Source organism: Mangifera indica, chromosome 3 (assembly GCF_011075055.1).
Source record: "Mangifera indica cultivar Alphonso chromosome 3, CATAS_Mindica_2.1, whole genome shotgun sequence".
Lineage (NCBI taxonomy): Eukaryota > Viridiplantae > Streptophyta > Magnoliopsida > Sapindales > Anacardiaceae > Mangifera > Mangifera indica.
Genome location: NC_058139.1, coordinates 5227361 through 5245605, shown reverse-complemented (window position 1 = coordinate 5245605; position 18245 = coordinate 5227361). Strand labels below are relative to the sequence as shown.

The 18245-nt window shown below is 31.8% G+C and overlaps 4 protein-coding genes across 8 annotated transcripts; all 4 read right to left on the bottom strand.

The window, feature by feature from the left end:
* Positions 1-1219: 1219 nt before the first annotated feature.
* LOC123210731 lies at positions 1220-1966 on the bottom strand. The gene is made up of 2 exons (XM_044629205.1): positions 1599-1966; positions 1220-1524 (listed from the first exon to the last, which is right to left on the bottom strand). Exons 1-2 carry the CDS (start codon positions 1764-1766, stop codon positions 1402-1404), a joined length of 291 nt encoding a protein of 96 aa, XP_044485140.1. The 5' UTR covers positions 1767-1966; the 3' UTR covers positions 1220-1401.
* Positions 1967-3303: 1337 nt separating this feature from the next.
* Positions 3304-9134, bottom strand: LOC123210459. 5 transcript variants are annotated; one of them, XM_044628831.1, is made up of 12 exons: positions 9054-9134; positions 7848-8758; positions 6869-6981; positions 6645-6764; positions 6395-6482; positions 5720-5811; positions 5544-5648; positions 4535-4644; positions 4098-4185; positions 3979-4014; positions 3781-3875; positions 3304-3697 (listed from the first exon to the last, which is right to left on the bottom strand). In XM_044628831.1, the coding sequence occupies exons 2-11, from the start codon at positions 8641-8643 to the stop codon at positions 3792-3794; spliced, it is 1632 nt and encodes a 543-aa protein (XP_044484766.1). In that variant the 5' UTR covers positions 8644-8758; positions 9054-9134; the 3' UTR covers positions 3304-3697; positions 3781-3791. The 5 variants fall into 5 exon arrangements, with proteins under 5 accessions (XP_044484766.1, XP_044484765.1, XP_044484768.1 ...); XM_044628830.1 differs by having other exon boundaries at positions 9046-9131; XM_044628833.1 differs by having other exon boundaries at positions 3304-3693; positions 9046-9131.
* A 1532-nt stretch (positions 9135-10666) lies between these two features.
* On the bottom strand, positions 10667-12243 carry LOC123212021 (CBL-interacting serine/threonine-protein kinase 11-like). Its single transcript, XM_044631038.1, has one exon. The coding sequence runs from the start codon at positions 12078-12080 to the stop codon at positions 10827-10829; it is 1254 nt and encodes a 417-aa protein (XP_044486973.1). The 5' UTR covers positions 12081-12243; the 3' UTR covers positions 10667-10826.
* A 4460-nt stretch (positions 12244-16703) lies between these two features.
* LOC123212264 (EPIDERMAL PATTERNING FACTOR-like protein 6) lies at positions 16704-18188 on the bottom strand. The gene is made up of 3 exons (XM_044631354.1): positions 17805-18188; positions 17634-17680; positions 16704-17058 (listed from the first exon to the last, which is right to left on the bottom strand). Exons 1-3 carry the CDS (start codon positions 17944-17946, stop codon positions 16828-16830), a joined length of 420 nt encoding a protein of 139 aa, XP_044487289.1. The 5' UTR covers positions 17947-18188; the 3' UTR covers positions 16704-16827.
* Positions 18189-18245: the final 57 nt, after the last annotated feature.

Genomic DNA, 18245 nt, shown 5'->3' with positions numbered 1-18245 from the left:
GGTAACAAAATCAGTTGTTGTTTATAAGGCAACATCCAATTTTCAAACTGGTAAGGCTAGTAGATTGCTGTTTATGTCAACAATGTATGGCAGCACAGCACATAGCACCAAGATGCAAGATGAAATGGGTGTAAAGGATTTAAAACGATCCCACTACTAAATGCCTGACCACATCTGGAAAATGTAGCATTTAGATTATCTTAACTGTGGCATACAAATCTGCGATGTCAAGAAAAACTAATTGACACAATCTCCTAGGAAAGACAAAAGGACAAAAAGGAGCCAAGGCAGGACATAATATATACTAACCCCTCCACTCGAAACCCAACAGAAAAGGACAAAAAGCCAAACAGCAGCATATAGACACAAACCACAAACAAAATTGGGCAATATTGCAGATAATATATACTTATTTAATTCATGATACTTTATTTTTAATTCAAAATCACCTAATTATATAATAATACATTGTCTATATGCCTAATTATATACTAAAAAGTGTAACAAACATAGTTCTATTGAACAAAATTTAGAAGATTGAGTACACCTTAACTCATTTATTGCATAAATCAATCCTCAAAACATAATATGAAAACTTGTTGAAACAATGAATCCATGAAAAGAACCCACCATTTCAACATCCATAACATCAAGACTACACCCCATTCAAACTGCCTTCGTAAACAACACAAAACATAGAAGAGAGAATATATGTCGTAAAATCCAAAAGGAAACAAGGTGCAAAATAAAATTTTCAGTAATTCAACTGCTGGAGTTGGAAGATCTACATATTGCTGTATAAAACCCATAAAAGATGATAAGAGTACAATAAGAAGAGCACCCAATTCTTTTCCCCTACAAGTCAAATCTACCAAATCATTGTATATAAAATCAAGAGTAATTCAATATAAATTCCATACACAAACTCATACTTTCACTTTTCAGCTAATTTTGTACCAGATTAGTTTGCATACAAAGTATGCTTAAGCAAAAATTATTCTAAACTTAAGTCCTAGCAAGTAAGATAAGTAAATGAAACAGACCATATTCCCATTTTAAACTTATTCTCTTCAGCTTCTTCAACACATCACAAAACCAACAAACCACATCCAATTATCATTCCCAGTTTCATCAAACAGTCAAAATAAACCCACCCACTAAAGGTGCTAGGAAATAAATACCAAATTCTCACCCCTTCATCGAATCAAACCTTGAGAACTAGCAAGAAAATCAATAGCGAACATCAATAATTTACCGAAATTTGATCACAAAAACACTAACAATACAATTATCCAGTTCTCTCATTTCCCAGAACACCATCTTAAACAACCTTTGTAAAGAGTTCATGTAATTCATGTAATCACAACCTTTTTTCTTACAAAAACAACAACAATCTTACAATCAAGACAATTTCTTTTCAACTAAGCGCGTTTTGCAAAAAGAAGAAACCAAATGCCTCCACAAATATTTACCGCTAGCCATGTCCACGAAAGTCCAAAACCCAGACTCCATTGTTAAACGAACCTGAAAAGAAAAAATTAATTAAAAAAACTTTAATTCACCGAATCAAATAAAATCCAGAAGAAAAGTTTGAAAACCTTGGAGAAAAGAGTGGCGGGGGTTTGTTGGATCGACGAATTGCTGCTGCTGCTGTCGTTGTTGTCAGAATCGAGATCAAGGTGGGGATCAGATTTGAAATTTCTGATAAGGAAAAAACCGGCAAGAGTGGCGGAGAGGAAGACGAGAATAAATCTGAGAGGACACATTTCGATTAATTTTGAGACATTCAGATTTCAGAATTGGAGAAGAAAAGTTTGAAGTTTTCGATTGTCAAAAATGGTGGGTAATGAGAACACGACTTTATTGTGCACATAGAGGCAGCTGACCTAATCCATTACTTTTGTATGAATCACCGGGTATTATATAAATCACCAGTGTTTTCAGACCACACCGGGACCCGGACCGAAAGTTGACCGGGAAATATTTTTTTGGTAATTTCATAAGATATTTATCGATTTTAAAGGGTTTTGTTAACAATAATTCCTCTTAAATATTAGAAAAAAAAAAAAAAAGACAAAAATATTTTTAACCATTAACTTTAACTTTCAAAGAAATTAACCAGTAAAACACCAGGGTAAACTTGTTTGAGTTGGAGGCCACAACACAAGAGTTATTCTAAGCAAACTGATGAGATGTACCGACAATTGCGCCGATTTAATATTTTTAAATAAAAAATTGGCCTGATGCGATGTTTCAATGAAAAAAATAATTAATACGTAAATAAAATATTAAATCGGTATACTTTTTGGTGCATTTCATCGGTTGCCAACGCATTACTCCACAAATAATACATATTATATCAAAAACCGGGGAGGGTCAAATTCATGGTACAATTAGAGGTAGTGGCATTTTCAAGGTACGCATTGTCCACATTAATTAATTATTTAATTCATTTTAATGAGTTTGACTATTTTAAAGTTAGATAATTAATAAATTAATTATTTCTTCCCTTTGCCGCAATCTTAACATCATCCATTCAGTATTACTTTTAGCTTAACGTTAAATTATTTATGTATATTTTAAATATATAAATAAATATATATTATTATATAATTAAATAATTTTAAATTAAAAATAAAATAACTCTTAATCATATAATAAAATATAAATTCATATTTATTTATATATTTAAAATAAATTTATACAACATATTTTAAGAAAAAATAAATAAAATCACAAACATTTATAATTAGTATTAACAATAATGTATTATCATTTAATTTAATATTATTTTATTTTTTATTTAAAATTATTTAATCATATAATAACATATTATTATTATAACTTATTATAAATATAAATAATTTTAACAAAAAAACATTCATGGTTCAAAATATTAAAGTCATTAATAACTTTTCAAAACCCTACAAAAATATATATATATATAACTTTTTAAGAGTTTTATTTATGAAAATATTATAAATTTTTAAAATATAAATTTTATTAATTTTAATGTTTAATAAATAAATATTTAGATTTTTAAAATTTAAAAATATAAGGGTAAACCTTGAAGTGGAAATAACAAATGTCTTTTGGCCTTCTTAAAATGTTGTCCTTTAATTTACTAAAAGTGACATTAAAATGACATCACCTATATTTATGAAGCTTGTACCACTCATTTTACATAGATTAGATTAGGGTTAACTAGATGGATTTGATCGAACTTCATAGCACGAGTTCAAACCATAGCTGTAAAAATTAATTGAGCTTAATTATGAAAATCTCATATTATACAAAAAAAAATCATAATCCACATCATCCATTGTAATTTTTGAAATTAATAATAATAAGTTTAAAGAAATCCTATAATACCATACCAAAATTGAGCTCAACTCCCTTAAACTTATCGAATTCAAACAAACCTAAACTCAAACTTGACTTTCCTCCAATCTATCCCTAACTCTAAATAATATTTGCTTTAACCAATTTCATTAGCATAATTATGTCGTCTATCTTCAAAATTATCATTAAAAAATCACAAACATACCCACATGGTTCTAAATCTCAATCGGTGCACCTACACTTGGATTCCACTATAACTCAATGCACCCTCAACTTGGTCATGCTCAAACTTTTGGAATTTAATACATTCTGGGAGTTGATATGGAATCAACTAGTGTATATTAATCATGCCTTTCTGCAATTAAAAATATATTGATAAGTATAGGCTTGGTAAAATTAATCAACCTAGCTTATGAGAAACAAGTTCCAGGCAGTCACCTTAATAACAATTAGATTTTGGCAAACCGAGCAATCTTAGAAAGCACAGTTCTGAAACTTCGAATACCTCCTCCAGATTTCGAGCTTACCATCATCTGAAGCAACACCGAAGTCAAAGTACTTAGCTGGCTTTCTTTAATATTGAAAAATAAATAAAAATGATAATAAAACAATCAAAGAGAGTTTCTTCCTCCTTACCACAGGTTGAACTATAGACTTGTTTGCCTTGAGGTTCTGCAAAATATATGGTACAACAAAGCTGTCAGTCACAAAGGATAGAATGCTCGATGTTAATTCCCTTAAAAAAAAAAAATCACCTCTTCAATTTGCATGGCACGCCGTGCCACATCAATTGGGAACACAGTATCTGTCTTAGTTAATACAATCTGGTATTTAGTTTGAGATCTGCAAAGTTAATGATGAATGAAATTAAACTAGTGTATGTGCCAAAGTTCTCGTATTTGCAGAGTTATTATGAACAAGCAACGATAAATATGCAACACCAAATATGGAAACACTATACTGTATGAAGTAAGCATTTTACTGAAATATAATGATCTTATGCTATCATTTACCAAACCACTGCACACACTGACACACTAATATGAAAGGTCTACCATAACTCAATATCTAATGACAGCCTCAGAGAACTTTGATTTGCTTCTCAATGCAGTTTTCTAAATGAAAAGGAATGCATATGCCACCAATTAATCAAAACTAAAAGAACTTCAATCTGAAAAGGTGTGAAGGGTACCTTTCCATTAAACCAATAAGTTCATGATCTCTAGGCTTCATGCCCCATTTTGTGTCAACAAGAAGGCATACTCGTTTTAAACCAACTCTGGTAGAAACATACTCCTTCACCTACAAAATTTTTACATTTTGGGAGGAAAAAGTTAACAGGCATATATAATGATGCAATGTTTTAATTACACTAGTATCAGAACAATAAGCTTGTAAAAAATATGCAGTAAACAGGATGCGAACAAGAACTCAATTAGCCTCAGCATACACTGACCACTGTACTTATGAAACTTTGACATACTGAGTTCCAATTTAAACCTTTTACCAGGCAGGCATACTGCATTTATAAAGGTCAACTCACAAGAAATCATCCCAAAAAGGTCACATACGTTTTCAACCAAAATCTAAATTGTTCTCGAAAGGAATGCAGTTTCAATAATCTGTTCTTTTTTGCTTCATATATGAATGTCAGTGTTAAATTGCTTGTTCTTTAACAAAGACAAATAAAAACCAACACTATTTCATATATGTCATCATTAATATTTTTTACTGGGGCCAACAATAGTGAGTGAGAAAAAAATAACTTTGATTACTGATGCAAAAGATAATAGTAACAATTGTTATTGCCTATTGGCAATAGTGGTAGTGGTTGTGGTGCTAATGGTCGTGTTGATGCTGGTCTTGGTCGGATGAGAGAAACAATTCTGATGGCACATAAAATGGAAGCAAAATTACAAGTAAAAAAGTAAGATAGGAACCTGCACAAATCAACCCCAAACATTCCAATATCTACAGACAACCAACAAATTGTTATTAGAAGAATAAGAGAACAATGTTGTCAACACGAGTGTGATTGTTATTACAAATACAAATCCAGTCAGATAAAACCATGTACAGATGACAAGCGATCATGTAGATAAACCACAGTCACCTTGGAGTTAGAAATTATCATATCGATATAAAACAAATTTAGAAGAAAGCAGCAAATGCCATAATAAGTTCATGTGTCATATACTCACAAGTTCCTCCCAAGCATCTTTGACTTCCTCCTTCGCATAAGCAAACCCATATCCAGGCAGATCAACCAAACAGAGTTTTGTTCCCAATTTGAAGAAATTAATTGTCTGTTAAAAATACATGGTTAATACTGCAAAAATTCCAAAACTTCAATCCAGTTTGCAGAAAATATAAGCACCTGAGTGAGGCCTGGCTTATCTGACGTTCGTGCAACACCCCATTGTCGGGTTAAAGCATTAAGCAGCGATGACTTCCCAACATTTGACCTTCCTAATAAGACACATAAAATTTTAATAAGGCCTTATTCATTGTTTCATTTCTCATAAAGGATTCCTCTTAAATCAACAACATAGTCCATAACATAACATTAGCAACAAAAACAAGCAAAACAAGCTATTAGAAAAATATATTACTATAGACTTAGAAATGTCAGAAAAGTGAAACCAATATACAAACAGGCCAGTAAAGAACAAATGAATTCATCCAAAAGATTTACTTGATTAGATGACCTAATCCAAAGTGAAGCAGTTTTTATAACTTATTGAAAAATATTTTTCAAAGAATTTACCACATAAACATATCGGTATAATGTCTCCAGAACATCCTAAGTCACTATAAGAGTTCTATTGAGACCATTGCATTTAATAATAGGATAGATAAAATTTTTGGAAATAGAAACTCAAAAATCTGCAGTCCAAAAACAGAATAATGGGCAATTTTTTAATAATGAGATCTAAACTCAAAACTGAAACAACTTGGGCACTTCAAAAATAATAAAATAAAAGAAAAAAAGAGAAGAATAAGGAAACTAGTTGGTTAAGCACACAAAAAAGTGACCATTTGAAATCACTACCTGCAAATGCAATCTCTGGAAGATCAGGAGCAGGAAATGATGTTGAAACCTTTGCAGCAGCGAAAAATGTCAATTTATTCCTAAAAATCTGTTGAAAGTAGTTAGCAATGAAATTTATTGAATGAAATATTGAGCAGCCAACTATAGGTGGTTTTTATTTTAGATTACATGAAAGATATTGATTGAAGACATCAAATTAAAATCAGAAAAACCAATGTATAAACTAAACATGATTCACATAAAAACCTACATTGTCTTCAATTCTCTCTCTCTCAGAACTAGTTGAGAATGGAATATTATCTAAGGGGGCAGAAAGCTCAATGTTATATCCGGCTCTCCGCAGCTCAATTAAGCGTCGACGACCCAGTAACTGTCAATGGAATAATCCTGGATCACAATACAGAAAGAGCAAGTCCAGAAACAAAGATAACATAATATAGCCTAAAAATCACAAGGGTTACCCATACAAATTACATTATCTTCCACATAGGAAAGGATTGAGGGACTGGGTCGTATTGCACGGAACTGTGCATTCTTTGATATTTCAACATCTTTCTCCAAATTTTTTTTCTTCTCTTTAGCACTTTCTGCAAAACAAGTGAAGTGGAAAGAGAAAAGATAAAATTAGTAAAAGTACAAAAAAAAAAAAGCAATAGCAAATTAAAACTTAAGGAGTCTTGGAATATAACCATAAATAAGCAATCAAAAACAGACTTTACTTAAAAGATAAACCAAAAGTGACTACAAATTCAGCTAGTATCCGGAGGATGTTCAAAACAATTTATGCAGACTGGTAACCAAAAGATGTCTAAGACAATTCAAGTGTAGAAATTTCAAACCAGAAGCAGGCTAAAATAAGTGAAAATTTCCAAGTTTCTGACATTCTTGGACAGACAGTCCTTTAGGGGACATGAAGGTAATAGGGTAAATAGGGTAAATTTATTGTGCCAAAAGAAAGGCATGAAGTCAACATCTAAAAGAAGACAGTAGGAGAATTGTCATTAAATTGAACTCCACTTATCAGATTTAAGAAGCAAGGTCAAGGCCTCAAACATAGGGCACAAATGCCTACTAATGATTACTTCTGATTGCCCAGCATTACACCAAGCTTTATTGCTAATGCATTTTATTGAAATCCACAGACAAAACAAAAGTGTTTCCAAGAGTGTTTCCTCTTCTGGACATTGAAGAACAGCATAAGCAGTCCTGTGTTCCTCTTATAATATCATAATAGCAACTAAGCCGCATGTAACAGATAATAGAGTTTAGCAATTGAAAAAAACGTAGATGAATGTTCATTAGCAGATTGAGAATGTAGATGCACTGGGGAAGCATCTGCATCAGCACAACTTTTACTATTTCTTGACCACAAGATCAAAGTTCACATAATATATAAAATCAAAAGCGTATCTTTACCATAAGTACAACCAAAATGAACAGATAAATTACTAACCCTCAACAACTATGCTGTCATCTAGCCGCTTATTTGAGATATCATATGGATCTATTCGAATACGCTTTCTCTTCCTTGGTTTATTAACCAGAACATCTGAATCAACATTGAGGTCATTCTTGTTCCTACCAATTTTCTTGAAGGAATTCGATGGAGACGCATCTGAGAACTTTTTCCAACTTGCATCCTCTTTCTTAGTTGAGGCAGATTTGTCTGTGGCAAGTTTCTTCAATGAAACATTCCTACCACTGTCCACTTTGTCTACTTTTCCCCTACCTCTCCGTCTAGTAGAGGACACTTGTGCAGTCTCTACCGCATCCTCAAATTTGGAAGAAAAGCGTTTAGTCTCAGAAGTGGTATCCTTTTTCTTACTGGACACCCAGATAGTGCGAGATCTGTCACCATTTTTTTCTATAAAAATATCACTTTTTACCTTGTTCAGGCCCTTCTTGGATACTGCTTTCTTATTGTCTACCAATTCATTGTCATTGATCATCACATCCCCACCCATATTTTGTTCAGCATAAACCCTCTTCCTTCTCCTATCAGAATTCAAAGGTTTAAACCTTCCCCTGGAATAATTTTCTTCATCATTCTCTTCCTTATGTCTCCTAATTTTTTTATCTTTACCACTTGACTTCAAGTTTCTCTTCCCGTCATTCTCTTTCTTGAGGGATTTATCATCATACACAGCACGTTGAGCCTTTTTATTCTCTTCCTTGGAACTCCTAGACCTCTCACTAGAAAGTTTAAGTTTCTTATGGAGTTTTTTCCTAAAGCTAGCCTCAACAGTCATTGTCTATCCCTTTTTTCAATATTAATTCAACAAACACAATCACTCAACTGTCTTGCCACAACAATGAACCTTAGACATCAAGAAAATCCAAGTAAAGGAGTGTTTACAGCCCAGCCTGGAAAATTAAATAAATGAAACTGCAAAATGAGCATCACAATTCAATACCAACAAATAAAATGAACAGAAAATGGCATATGCACAATTGGAAAATGTAAATTCAGTTGGGCAATAAAACAAACAGCTTGCAGGTTGTTTGAAGAGTCCAAACAATATGCATACAACAACAAAAATATGTTTTGCTACTTAAAAAAAAAAAAAAACTTTCTTTAACTTAAATGAGTAAGAACGAACCCAAAAAAAAAAAAATATGTCTAAATGTGTACATGCAATGCATTTATTAACCCTCCTACTTGAAAAGCACCGAAATGTTTCGTTTTTCTAGCTACGCCTTTGTTTGATGTTCAAGTTTTTGAAGCTGTGAGCTAAAAAGGGTTATTAACTTCGTTTTTTGCCGCTTTCTGCCCTAGCCTTCCAACCACGTCTTGGGCTGGACTTTGGGCCGGGGAGAGAAAAATCTCATCCAATTTACCCTGAGGTCTGTGGATCCTGCAATTTTTATTAGGCCCAACAATTTATTTCAGTCCAAAATTTAGTTTATTATCAACTTTTTACAGATTTTAAAATTTTAAAACTTATCGAATGAATGAAAGTTTAGTTATAAATTAAACATTGGATGGAAATAAGTCTTGCGACCTTTTTAATTATCCCACTGAATTTAATAAATGTTAACATCATCCATTGATTTAAACTTGGAAGGCATTTTAAATATATGAAGCGGGCTAAATATTGAAATATATTGCAAGTTGTCTTTTTTAACCAATTTTAAATATATGAAATCTCTAACAAGACTTTCAACTTGGCCAAGGGACTATTTTCCACTCAAGTTTTAATCTAATTTTAAATGTATATCTTCGATAGTTAAAAAATTTAAACATTCATCAATAAATTAATTTTTGTTAAAATTTTTTATTTAAAAAATGATAAAATCGTTATTTTTCTCTTAGACTTTAAAATCTTAAAAATTGATATCATTTTCTCCACTTAGTTTAAAAAATTAATATTTTTCTCTGTAAAATTAAATTTTGAAAAGTGATATTTTCCTCATTTTAAATTTCTTGATGAATGACAATCATTTTCTGTCTCTCATCGATGTCTCTTCCTTCGATACCTTCTCTTTGTTCAAAGCCCTCTCTCTCTGATTGGATTTTATCGTCATCTGAATAACGATGATACATTTAGACAAAAAGTAGACATTAAAGATGATGAACCTTTGATTTGGACACTAGAGAAGACATTAAAGAGAGAGTCATCATCGAGAGGGAGAGAGTGATCTTCGTTCATCGAAAAATTATCAAGAAATTTGAAAAAAATATATTATTTTTTAAAACTTAATCTTATAAAGAGGATATGTTAATTTTTCAAAATAAATAGGATAATATTATAAATTTTGAGGATTTTAAAATTAAAAAAACAATTTTATTATTTTTTTAATAAAAATTAATATATAAATAATATTTAAATTTTTTAATTATCATAAATATACTTTCCAGATTAAAATAAAATTGAGGTTGGAGATAGTCCTTTCTGGCCTTTCAACTTTTGAGAGGCCGCTGGCCACGTTTCTACCAAGTTTCCTGCCTGATCATGCCATGTGCTATATAAGACAACAAGACAAAACCAATTAATTTAATTTTTTTTTGTAAGGACCACCCAAACAAACCACATTATAAATATGATTTGATGATGACATCAGTGGTCAGAATTTAGCGAGGGAAAGACTCTGTCAAACATAATGGCCACCAACTTTTACTTTCCGTGTTATGAATAGTACAATTTTGCAGCATGGTGGCCACTAAGATTATTGTGATGTAATCTGATGCGCTAGAAAGTTCCAAGAACAAGGATTCAACATAAATCGCCATTAAATCTGCCCTTACTTGTATAAAAAATAAAAAATAAAAAATTACGGCATCAAATCCCGATTTTCAACAATTTTTTATTTCAAATGCATATTACAAAATACAACCAGATAGAATTACATTCATAAATTTACCTATTTCGATCTATTAATTTACAGAAAAATCTACCTCACCTTGTTTTCCCTACATATTGTCCCTTCCTTTCTAATGAGCCACCACAAGTTGTGGCCTAAGTTTATCCTTCCACACGCGGTTAAAACACGCCGCATCACCACCACTTCTCCTAACTTCCACCACCATTAGCTCCTCCGTTAGCTGGTAAATCTCAATCGCAATTTGTATATTTCCATTTTGCCCCTCCAATTCAACCCCCCATTGTTTTCTCCTTTTCACTTTCAGTTTCTCAACCTTTGCTAACTCCTCCACTTTCTCTATCAATTTCTCTGGCATCTCCTTTGAAACGAAACGCTCCCCGGTACCACCTGAAGTATCGTGCCCATTGAACAAACCCGACAAGTCTAAACCCGACGAAAACGAAATTATATCGAAAGCGTTCAAGCTCTTCACTTGAGGCTTCTCTTGATCAAACTTAATTTCATCCTCATCACCATCATAGAATTTCAACGGTTTGATTCCGCCCATTTTGAACCAAGGATCATTGATAATCTGATCAACGGTGATCCTTGTTTCAGGGTTCGTATCAAGAAGCCGTGATAAAAACCGTTTAAGATCCTTAGACATCCACTTCGGACACCGGAACTCGCCTTTATAAATCTTCTTATACATGGCCATAAGATTGGGATCGTTAAACGGCAAGTAACCCGCCGTTAAAACGAACAGAATGACGCCACATGACCACACATCCACCTTCGCTCCATCGTAACCCTTCTTCGTCAAAATCTCCGGTGCCACATAAGCGGGGGTCCCACAAAGCGTATGTAACAACCCGTCGGGTTGGATCTGATCTGTTACCGCACTGAGTCCGAAATCTGTAACCTTTAAATTGCCATTCTCGTCTACTAATAAATTCTCCGGCTTCAAATCACGGTGAAAAACTCCATGAGAATGACAATATCCGACGGCTGAGATCAACTGCTGGAAATATTTACGGCTGAGATCTTCAGAGAACCTCCCTTTGGCGACTTTGCCGAACAATTCGCCGCCTTTAACGAACTCCATGACGAAGTAAATCTTCGTTTTGGTGGCTAAAACTTCGTAAAGCTTAACGATATTAGGGTGGTTCAACCGCCGCATGATTGAGATCTCACGCTTGATATTAGAAGCCAATTTTGAATTGGAGAGCTTTTTCTTGTTGATAATTTTGATTGCGACGCTTTGGCCGGTACGGACGTCGCGAGCGTGGTGAACTTTCGCAAAGGCGCCGCAGCCGAGAAGGCGACCAAGTTCGTATTTGCCGAAGAGGGCATTATCAGGAACATGGGGTTCGATCTCTGGCATAAGGATTTTTGAATTGAGGTTAAGTGCCAGAGATCGAATGGGGGATAGAAGAAGAAGAAAGCAGAAGAAATTCTTTTCTTTATTTTTTTATGGGTAAGTAAAGCAGAAGAAATTGGTGTTAGGATTTGTCGAGCGTTCAGTTTTCTAAGCTATATGAACGAGCAAAGATGATTTTTAGGTATTTATAAATAGGTAAAGAAAGGTGAGAGTACATCCATCTACGCGTGAGGGGGTAAACCGTGTCTTTTTTTTTTTTTTTTCAATTAACAGAAAGAGCACATGGAAAAAAGAATACAGGGATTGGCCCAAAAATGGAATAAATAACGTTTTTTTTTTTAATTTAAAATCAAATTCCTCACTCGGGTTGTCTCCTCCGTGTTGATGCATATTTGACAATACTCTTGATATTGATATCAACATCTTCATTTAGTCATTCTTATATTGATACTGTATTGATATCAAAGTGGATCGAAATAGGTCAAAAGACAGTTAACTAATCTTTTTTATTTTTAAAAAATTTTAATTTGATATATTTAAAATTTCATTGTATCTTTTAAATTTTAAAAAATTTTCAATTTTACATATATAAAATATTAATATATTCTACATTGCATCTTTTAAATTTTTTATTTTTTAATTAACTTAATATATTTTATTTTTGTTAAACATTGACCTTCTTTAATTTTATTTTTAGGTCTATCATTGTATTGATGTTAATATTTTTTACTCATTTTGGGTTGATGAAAACTCTTATTACATCAATCTTCTATTTTTTTAGTTATATTTAATATTGATTATAACTTGCAATAAAGCATCCTATTGATATCTCCCTTTCCATTTCATTCATCGTCAACTTTACCACTGTTTATGTTTAAAATTATCACAATTTCTCTCTCTGACATGAATCGATTTTTATCGTATTTTTCTATTATATGACCTTGATGGTTTTAATAAGCTTTGTATCGTGACTTATTAACACTACACAATAATTTAATAATTTTATTATATGTTTTTAAATATGTAAAATGATTAAACTATCATATTTAAAATATTAATTTTAGATATATAAAATTATTTTTTTATTTTTTTTAAATTTATTGTTGATCAAATTATTTTTTACTCTCCCATTAGTAGTTTTTAAAAAATAGATTTGGATGAATAAAGGGATAATGTCATTAAAGTTTTGGGCAAACCTTAGATGGTTGAACTAATTTTCCCTACCGGTCTACCCGAAAAAGAAAAATCTAAGTTTCAATACAGTATGGCCACGAGGCGCTGTGCTGTCCACCTCTCCTTGGGTAAGATCACGTTGCGAGAATCACGAGTTGGGTATACAGTTGAGCCAAGTGGCTTACAAATGTACTGAAGTATTGAACCCCAAAATTAAACCCAACTCTTGTTGTTGGTTTTACTTTTTCTTAATTACAATAGTTAATCACTTTCCATAATAATGGTAAAATAATCAAAATATTTTCCAAAGTCTTAAAAATAACAGAAATTTCGTGTAGTTAAAATATTAAATTAAATAGTATAAGATAATAATTTGATAATATTTATTAATTCATATTATAAAAAAAGGGGAATTTGCACTGCTTAAAATTAGAATTTGGCTACAAAGCGCCACTTTTAAACAGTATTTTAAAATTGTAAGTTTTAGTTTATAGATTTTACGTTAAGTAAAGTTATGTGTGTAAATAATATATATAATTTATTATATAAAATTGATATATTATTATATGATTGAGTATAATTTTATTTTTTATTTAAAACTATCTGATTAAATAATGATATATTATTACTTATGTGTAATATTTATATATAAATAATATGTATAATTTTATATACATAGTTTTATTGTTGTCCATTATATTGGTTTTTTTTACTAGCCTTAGCTTAGTATCAAAATGCTAAAACAATAATTATATATAAATGTAAGTGTTATTAATTTTTGTGTTCTCGTTTTATTTGAACGCGCACAATTTTTTTATATTAAAGAGTAATATTATATATATAATTTATATATATAAATGATGTGTTATCATATGATTAGATGTTACTTTATCTTTAATTTAAAATTATTTAATTATATGATAATATATTTTTTGTATATTTAAATTATGTATAAATAATTTTATTACATATTAAATATATACACATTATTAATTTTTGTACGAAATTTGTAAGTCGATCTCCATTTTTAATTCGTTGGTCAGTTTTTTTGTCCTTATTCCAAATTCATTTTAGGTGTACGATGTATTGTTGAGATTTCATGTAAGTTTATTATTTTGATTCATTCTTCCTGGGTATTTAATCTCGCTTTCTTTAGTAAGTGAATCAACCTAATTATTCATTCTGTTTAACACTGAAATTCCTGGTGTTTTTTTAAGCTCAAAACCTTCGTTACTTTGTTATTTTTGGCATCTCATATTACTTTGTTTTTCTGCAATTTCTTGCAAGTTTGAGCCTTACTATAAATCCTAGTTTGCTGTCTTCTGACTAGTATTTGAAGGAAGTTCAAGACCAGAAATTGATGGGATTTCAATTTATTGTTCAATAGGGCTTGAACAACTTCTTGTATATAATTAGAGTATTTTCAAAAGGTTTGAGTCCCACATTGCTTAGAAGTATAATTTTATTGCGATTTAGTCTCCTGTGCCAACATTTGTTTTCAATTGAAATATGTTAAATATGAGTGTACAATTGGGTGCACAAATCAAGTGGCTTAGGGGAAGCTTTCAGGCCTAGACTCGACAAATTTCATTGATGTTTTTGGGCTTCCCTCCTCATCCCAATTCGGTTTGATTTTTAAAACAATGGTTACTAATATTCAGATATTATTTTGTTTCCATTTTAGGATTGGTGTTATTAATTAATTGCATATCTACCCATGTTAATTAAGGTAGAAGTTTATTAAATTCCATTTCCTAGAAATTAATATTTAAAAGAAAAAAAAAGGTCTAGCTTGCAGATTCTGCATTTATGAGTTAGATTTCCTCCCTTGTATTATAAATAGTGGCCTCAAATATCATTTCTCACTATCTCATGCAGCCAAGTCCTCATGTTATTGAGTTCTTCCTTCTTCCCTTCTTTTCTCTTTGTTTAAAATCCATCAGTATAAAAAATTATTCCCATGTACGTGATCAGAAGCTCAATTAAAAATTCTGAGCCTAACTTTTATCGGTTCAACGCTTTACCAGATTTTTCACCGAACAATCAGAGTCGTAGCCTAGTATGATATCTCTTTACTGTTTCATTCGTGTGTAATTTTTAATCTTTTGATATGAATTTGTATATAATATATGCTACTGGCCCTTACAATGGAACATGGTGAATATAAGCTGTGGAAGAGCAGTTGTTGAGGCCAGATGAAGGCAATAAAAATAGTGAATTGTCTGCCAGTTACTCTTTTGAGATAAAACAGTAATATATAAATATGAGACCCTTGATCTTGAAAATTTTAGTTGCATATTTCAAAAAAAATAATAAAGCAAATAGATTTTTGGAATTTTAGTCTTTGTAGATGGAATCATATGGCGAAATGGTGCGCAGATATTTGATTCAGGCTGTTGCCCTACGGGGATGGAAGGGTTAAATAGGTCAGTGAGTTCTTTCCCTGTTAGGAGAAGCGGACCGCCACCTTCAAGACTCACTCGAAAGCTTGGAAAGTTATCTGTTGAAATGTTCGTCAGTTTCTCAGGAAATTCCAATCATGCCTCCAGTGTTCAAACACCACAGCAGCAACAGCAGCAGATGCCCCAAGCACAACCACAACGGCGATCACAAGCACAACAAACAACGACAAGAAGCATATTAATGACAGGATACTCAACTTCTAAGAGATGGTCCCATTAATTTGAATGATTGATGATGGCTTTATGTCCCATTTTGAATTATTTTTAGCTTCATTGCAAGTACGTTGATGATGATGGCTTTATGTCTTATTTTGAATTATTTTTAGCTTCATTATGTTTGTACTAACAATAATGAATATTAAAAAATTTTGTTGCTTTTAGATGACAGCTGATCATATTTATTTTTTCTTAATTATAATTTTGGATATAAATTTTTAAATAATAGGCTGAAATTCGGTAAACACCCATTTTGTGTCTAATTTTTCTTTTCTTTTTATTTTGTACTATCGTAATGGATATTAGAGTTATTGTCAGGTCAACATGATCATTTCTATAATATATTTTTGTGTAAGACTTTGAATTTTGTAAACACTTAAATCTCGTCAACACATAAGATAGAGCATAGTTACTAGAAATTTTACTTTGAAAATGAATACATAGAAACCAAATCTAACACTTACCCTAAAAACAAAAAAATCTAGCAACCGTGGTATTAGATTTTGTAAAATTTGTATCTAGTGACTAATGGTTATATATATAATTTTACATTTTATCAATAATTAAAATTAACATAAAAGACTACTATTATTATAAATGTATATATAAATTATATTTAAAATTAATAATTTTTATAATAATTCTAAATATTATAAATAATTATTATTATATCTTCTATTTTTTAATGATAATTATTTTAAATTTATATCCGTGTTTCAAATAATTATCATTATAACTTATTAAAACAGAATATTCACCGACATTAGTTTATGGGTTGATAAAACTAATAGCAACATTTGTAAATGTCAAATATATATTTAATAACCCTAACCATAATCTCTAATAACTACTTAAACATAACCAAGCATCTTTTGAAGAGTACATATACAAATTAGGCATCATGGCACGTATAACTTGTTCCCACACTCGCACCTCCATGCCTCCGGGTAATATTCAGCAGTCACTGTAGTCCCCGGTGGCACCAGCACATGAACCGCCTTACATGGCGTGCATTTTCCGCATTTTGAATTGCAGCGCGGTGGCGACGAGCCAGGCCCACTCAGTGATCTCCTTGCCAACCTCACACTCATACCAACCTCTTCATCAATAACCCTTTTCTCCTCAATTTCCTGCAACATATTTATCCTCGGATGCTCAGTTACTTGTAAAAATATCACATTTATATTACAAACAAATATATATTTTAAATTCTAAAATACTGCTATTTACTTAGAATCCATAAGGTCCAAATATCATGCTAACTTGAGCCCCCGAGACCCGTTTAAAGGCAACCGAAAATTTTACTTTATACATAGGGTCGATGCTAACGTGCACGGAGGATGTTTGAGAGTTCATTTTATATTACATGGGCCACAGGAATGGACCGCTCTCATCAAGTGGTGCCTAATCACGGAGGATTGTTATGTGATGCATCGATCGAACGGTCATAAATCTCGGCAGATGTTTTGGCGGATGTTAGCATTGTCAATTGTTTGAACTTTGACTGATAGTGACGATGAGAAAGATAAGGGCGTTACAATTTTCATGCGACTAGCAATGGTAATTCATTTATGTTAACGTCACCAGCTGGACTAAAAACCATTGTTTCTCGATTTTCAAAGGTTACAGGTTTAGTTCTAGTGAGATTTCTGGATTCTCGGGAAAAAAAAAAAAAGAACTGAGAATTTAAGAAAAAGCAACTTACATGAATAGACATATCAGCTTTAAAAGACGGTCTAGACTTGAAATCATCTGCAATTAATGTGAAAGAAATGAAGTGAAAGGTAGCCAGAACTTGGATGATATCGAAATGGGTAGTGATCAAATCCACATGAAAGTTGAGAGATAGAGAGAAAATTATGTATGAATTTCTTACCAAGACAAGTGACTGCTGTTGCTGAGGTGATAATAGCAGTGAATAGAGCTGCAGAGGAGATGAAGAAGACGGAGAAATAATGAAAAAGATTGAGCTTATGTTTATGCATACACCTTACTTTGAAGTCTCTCTTCCACTCCATTAATTAAAGAGAGAATACCCTTGTTCTTAAAGACTGATATACCTGAAGCTAAAATAATGCAACTGTGAGTGCAAAATTTTTTATTTCATTAAGTTGATGGAGTGAGAAAAAAGTGAAGCGAAGGTAAAAGAAAATGTGTAGCAGAGAGAGAGAGAGAGAGAGAGATTTGTGAATCTAAGTAGATGGGCTAATCCTAAGCTTCCTTCTCTGTCTTTCTACCATTCCCAAACCCAGAATAATTGTTTTGATTGGTATTTAAAAATTAATCCTACTTAAAATCATCATTATTAAGTTTTAAC

Excerpts from the sequence above, each read along its gene's own strand:
- LOC123210459 (XM_044628831.1), bottom strand. The coding sequence starts at position 8,643 with ATGACTGTTGAGGCTAGCTTTAGGAAAAAACTCCATAAGAAACTTAAA. Across the intron at positions 6,765-6,868 it reads TTTCCTATGTGGAAGATAAT|TTACTGGGTCGTCGACGCTT; the intron begins GTAATTTGTATG and ends TTCCATTGACAG. Across the intron at positions 4,015-4,097 it reads GTGCCATGCAAATTGAAGAG|AACCTCAAGGCAAACAAGTC; the intron begins GTGATTTTTTTT and ends TATATTTTGCAG.
- LOC123212021 (XM_044631038.1), bottom strand. The coding sequence starts at position 12,080 with ATGCCAGAGATCGAACCCCATGTTCCTGATAATGCCCTCTTCGGCAAA.
- LOC123212264 (XM_044631354.1), bottom strand. The coding sequence starts at position 17,946 with ATGGAGTGGAAGAGAGACTTCAAAGTAAGGTGTATGCATAAACATAAG. Across the intron at positions 17,681-17,804 it reads AACAGCAGTCACTTGTCTTG|ATGATTTCAAGTCTAGACCG; the intron begins GTAAGAAATTCA and ends CATTAATTGCAG. Across the intron at positions 17,059-17,633 it reads AAGCTGATATGTCTATTCAT|GAAATTGAGGAGAAAAGGGT; the intron begins GTAAGTTGCTTT and ends AATATGTTGCAG.
- LOC123210731 (XM_044629205.1), bottom strand. The coding sequence starts at position 1,766 with ATGTGTCCTCTCAGATTTATTCTCGTCTTCCTCTCCGCCACTCTTGCC. Across the intron at positions 1,525-1,598 it reads CCGCCACTCTTTTCTCCAAG|GTTCGTTTAACAATGGAGTC; the intron begins GTTTTCAAACTT and ends TTTTCTTTTCAG.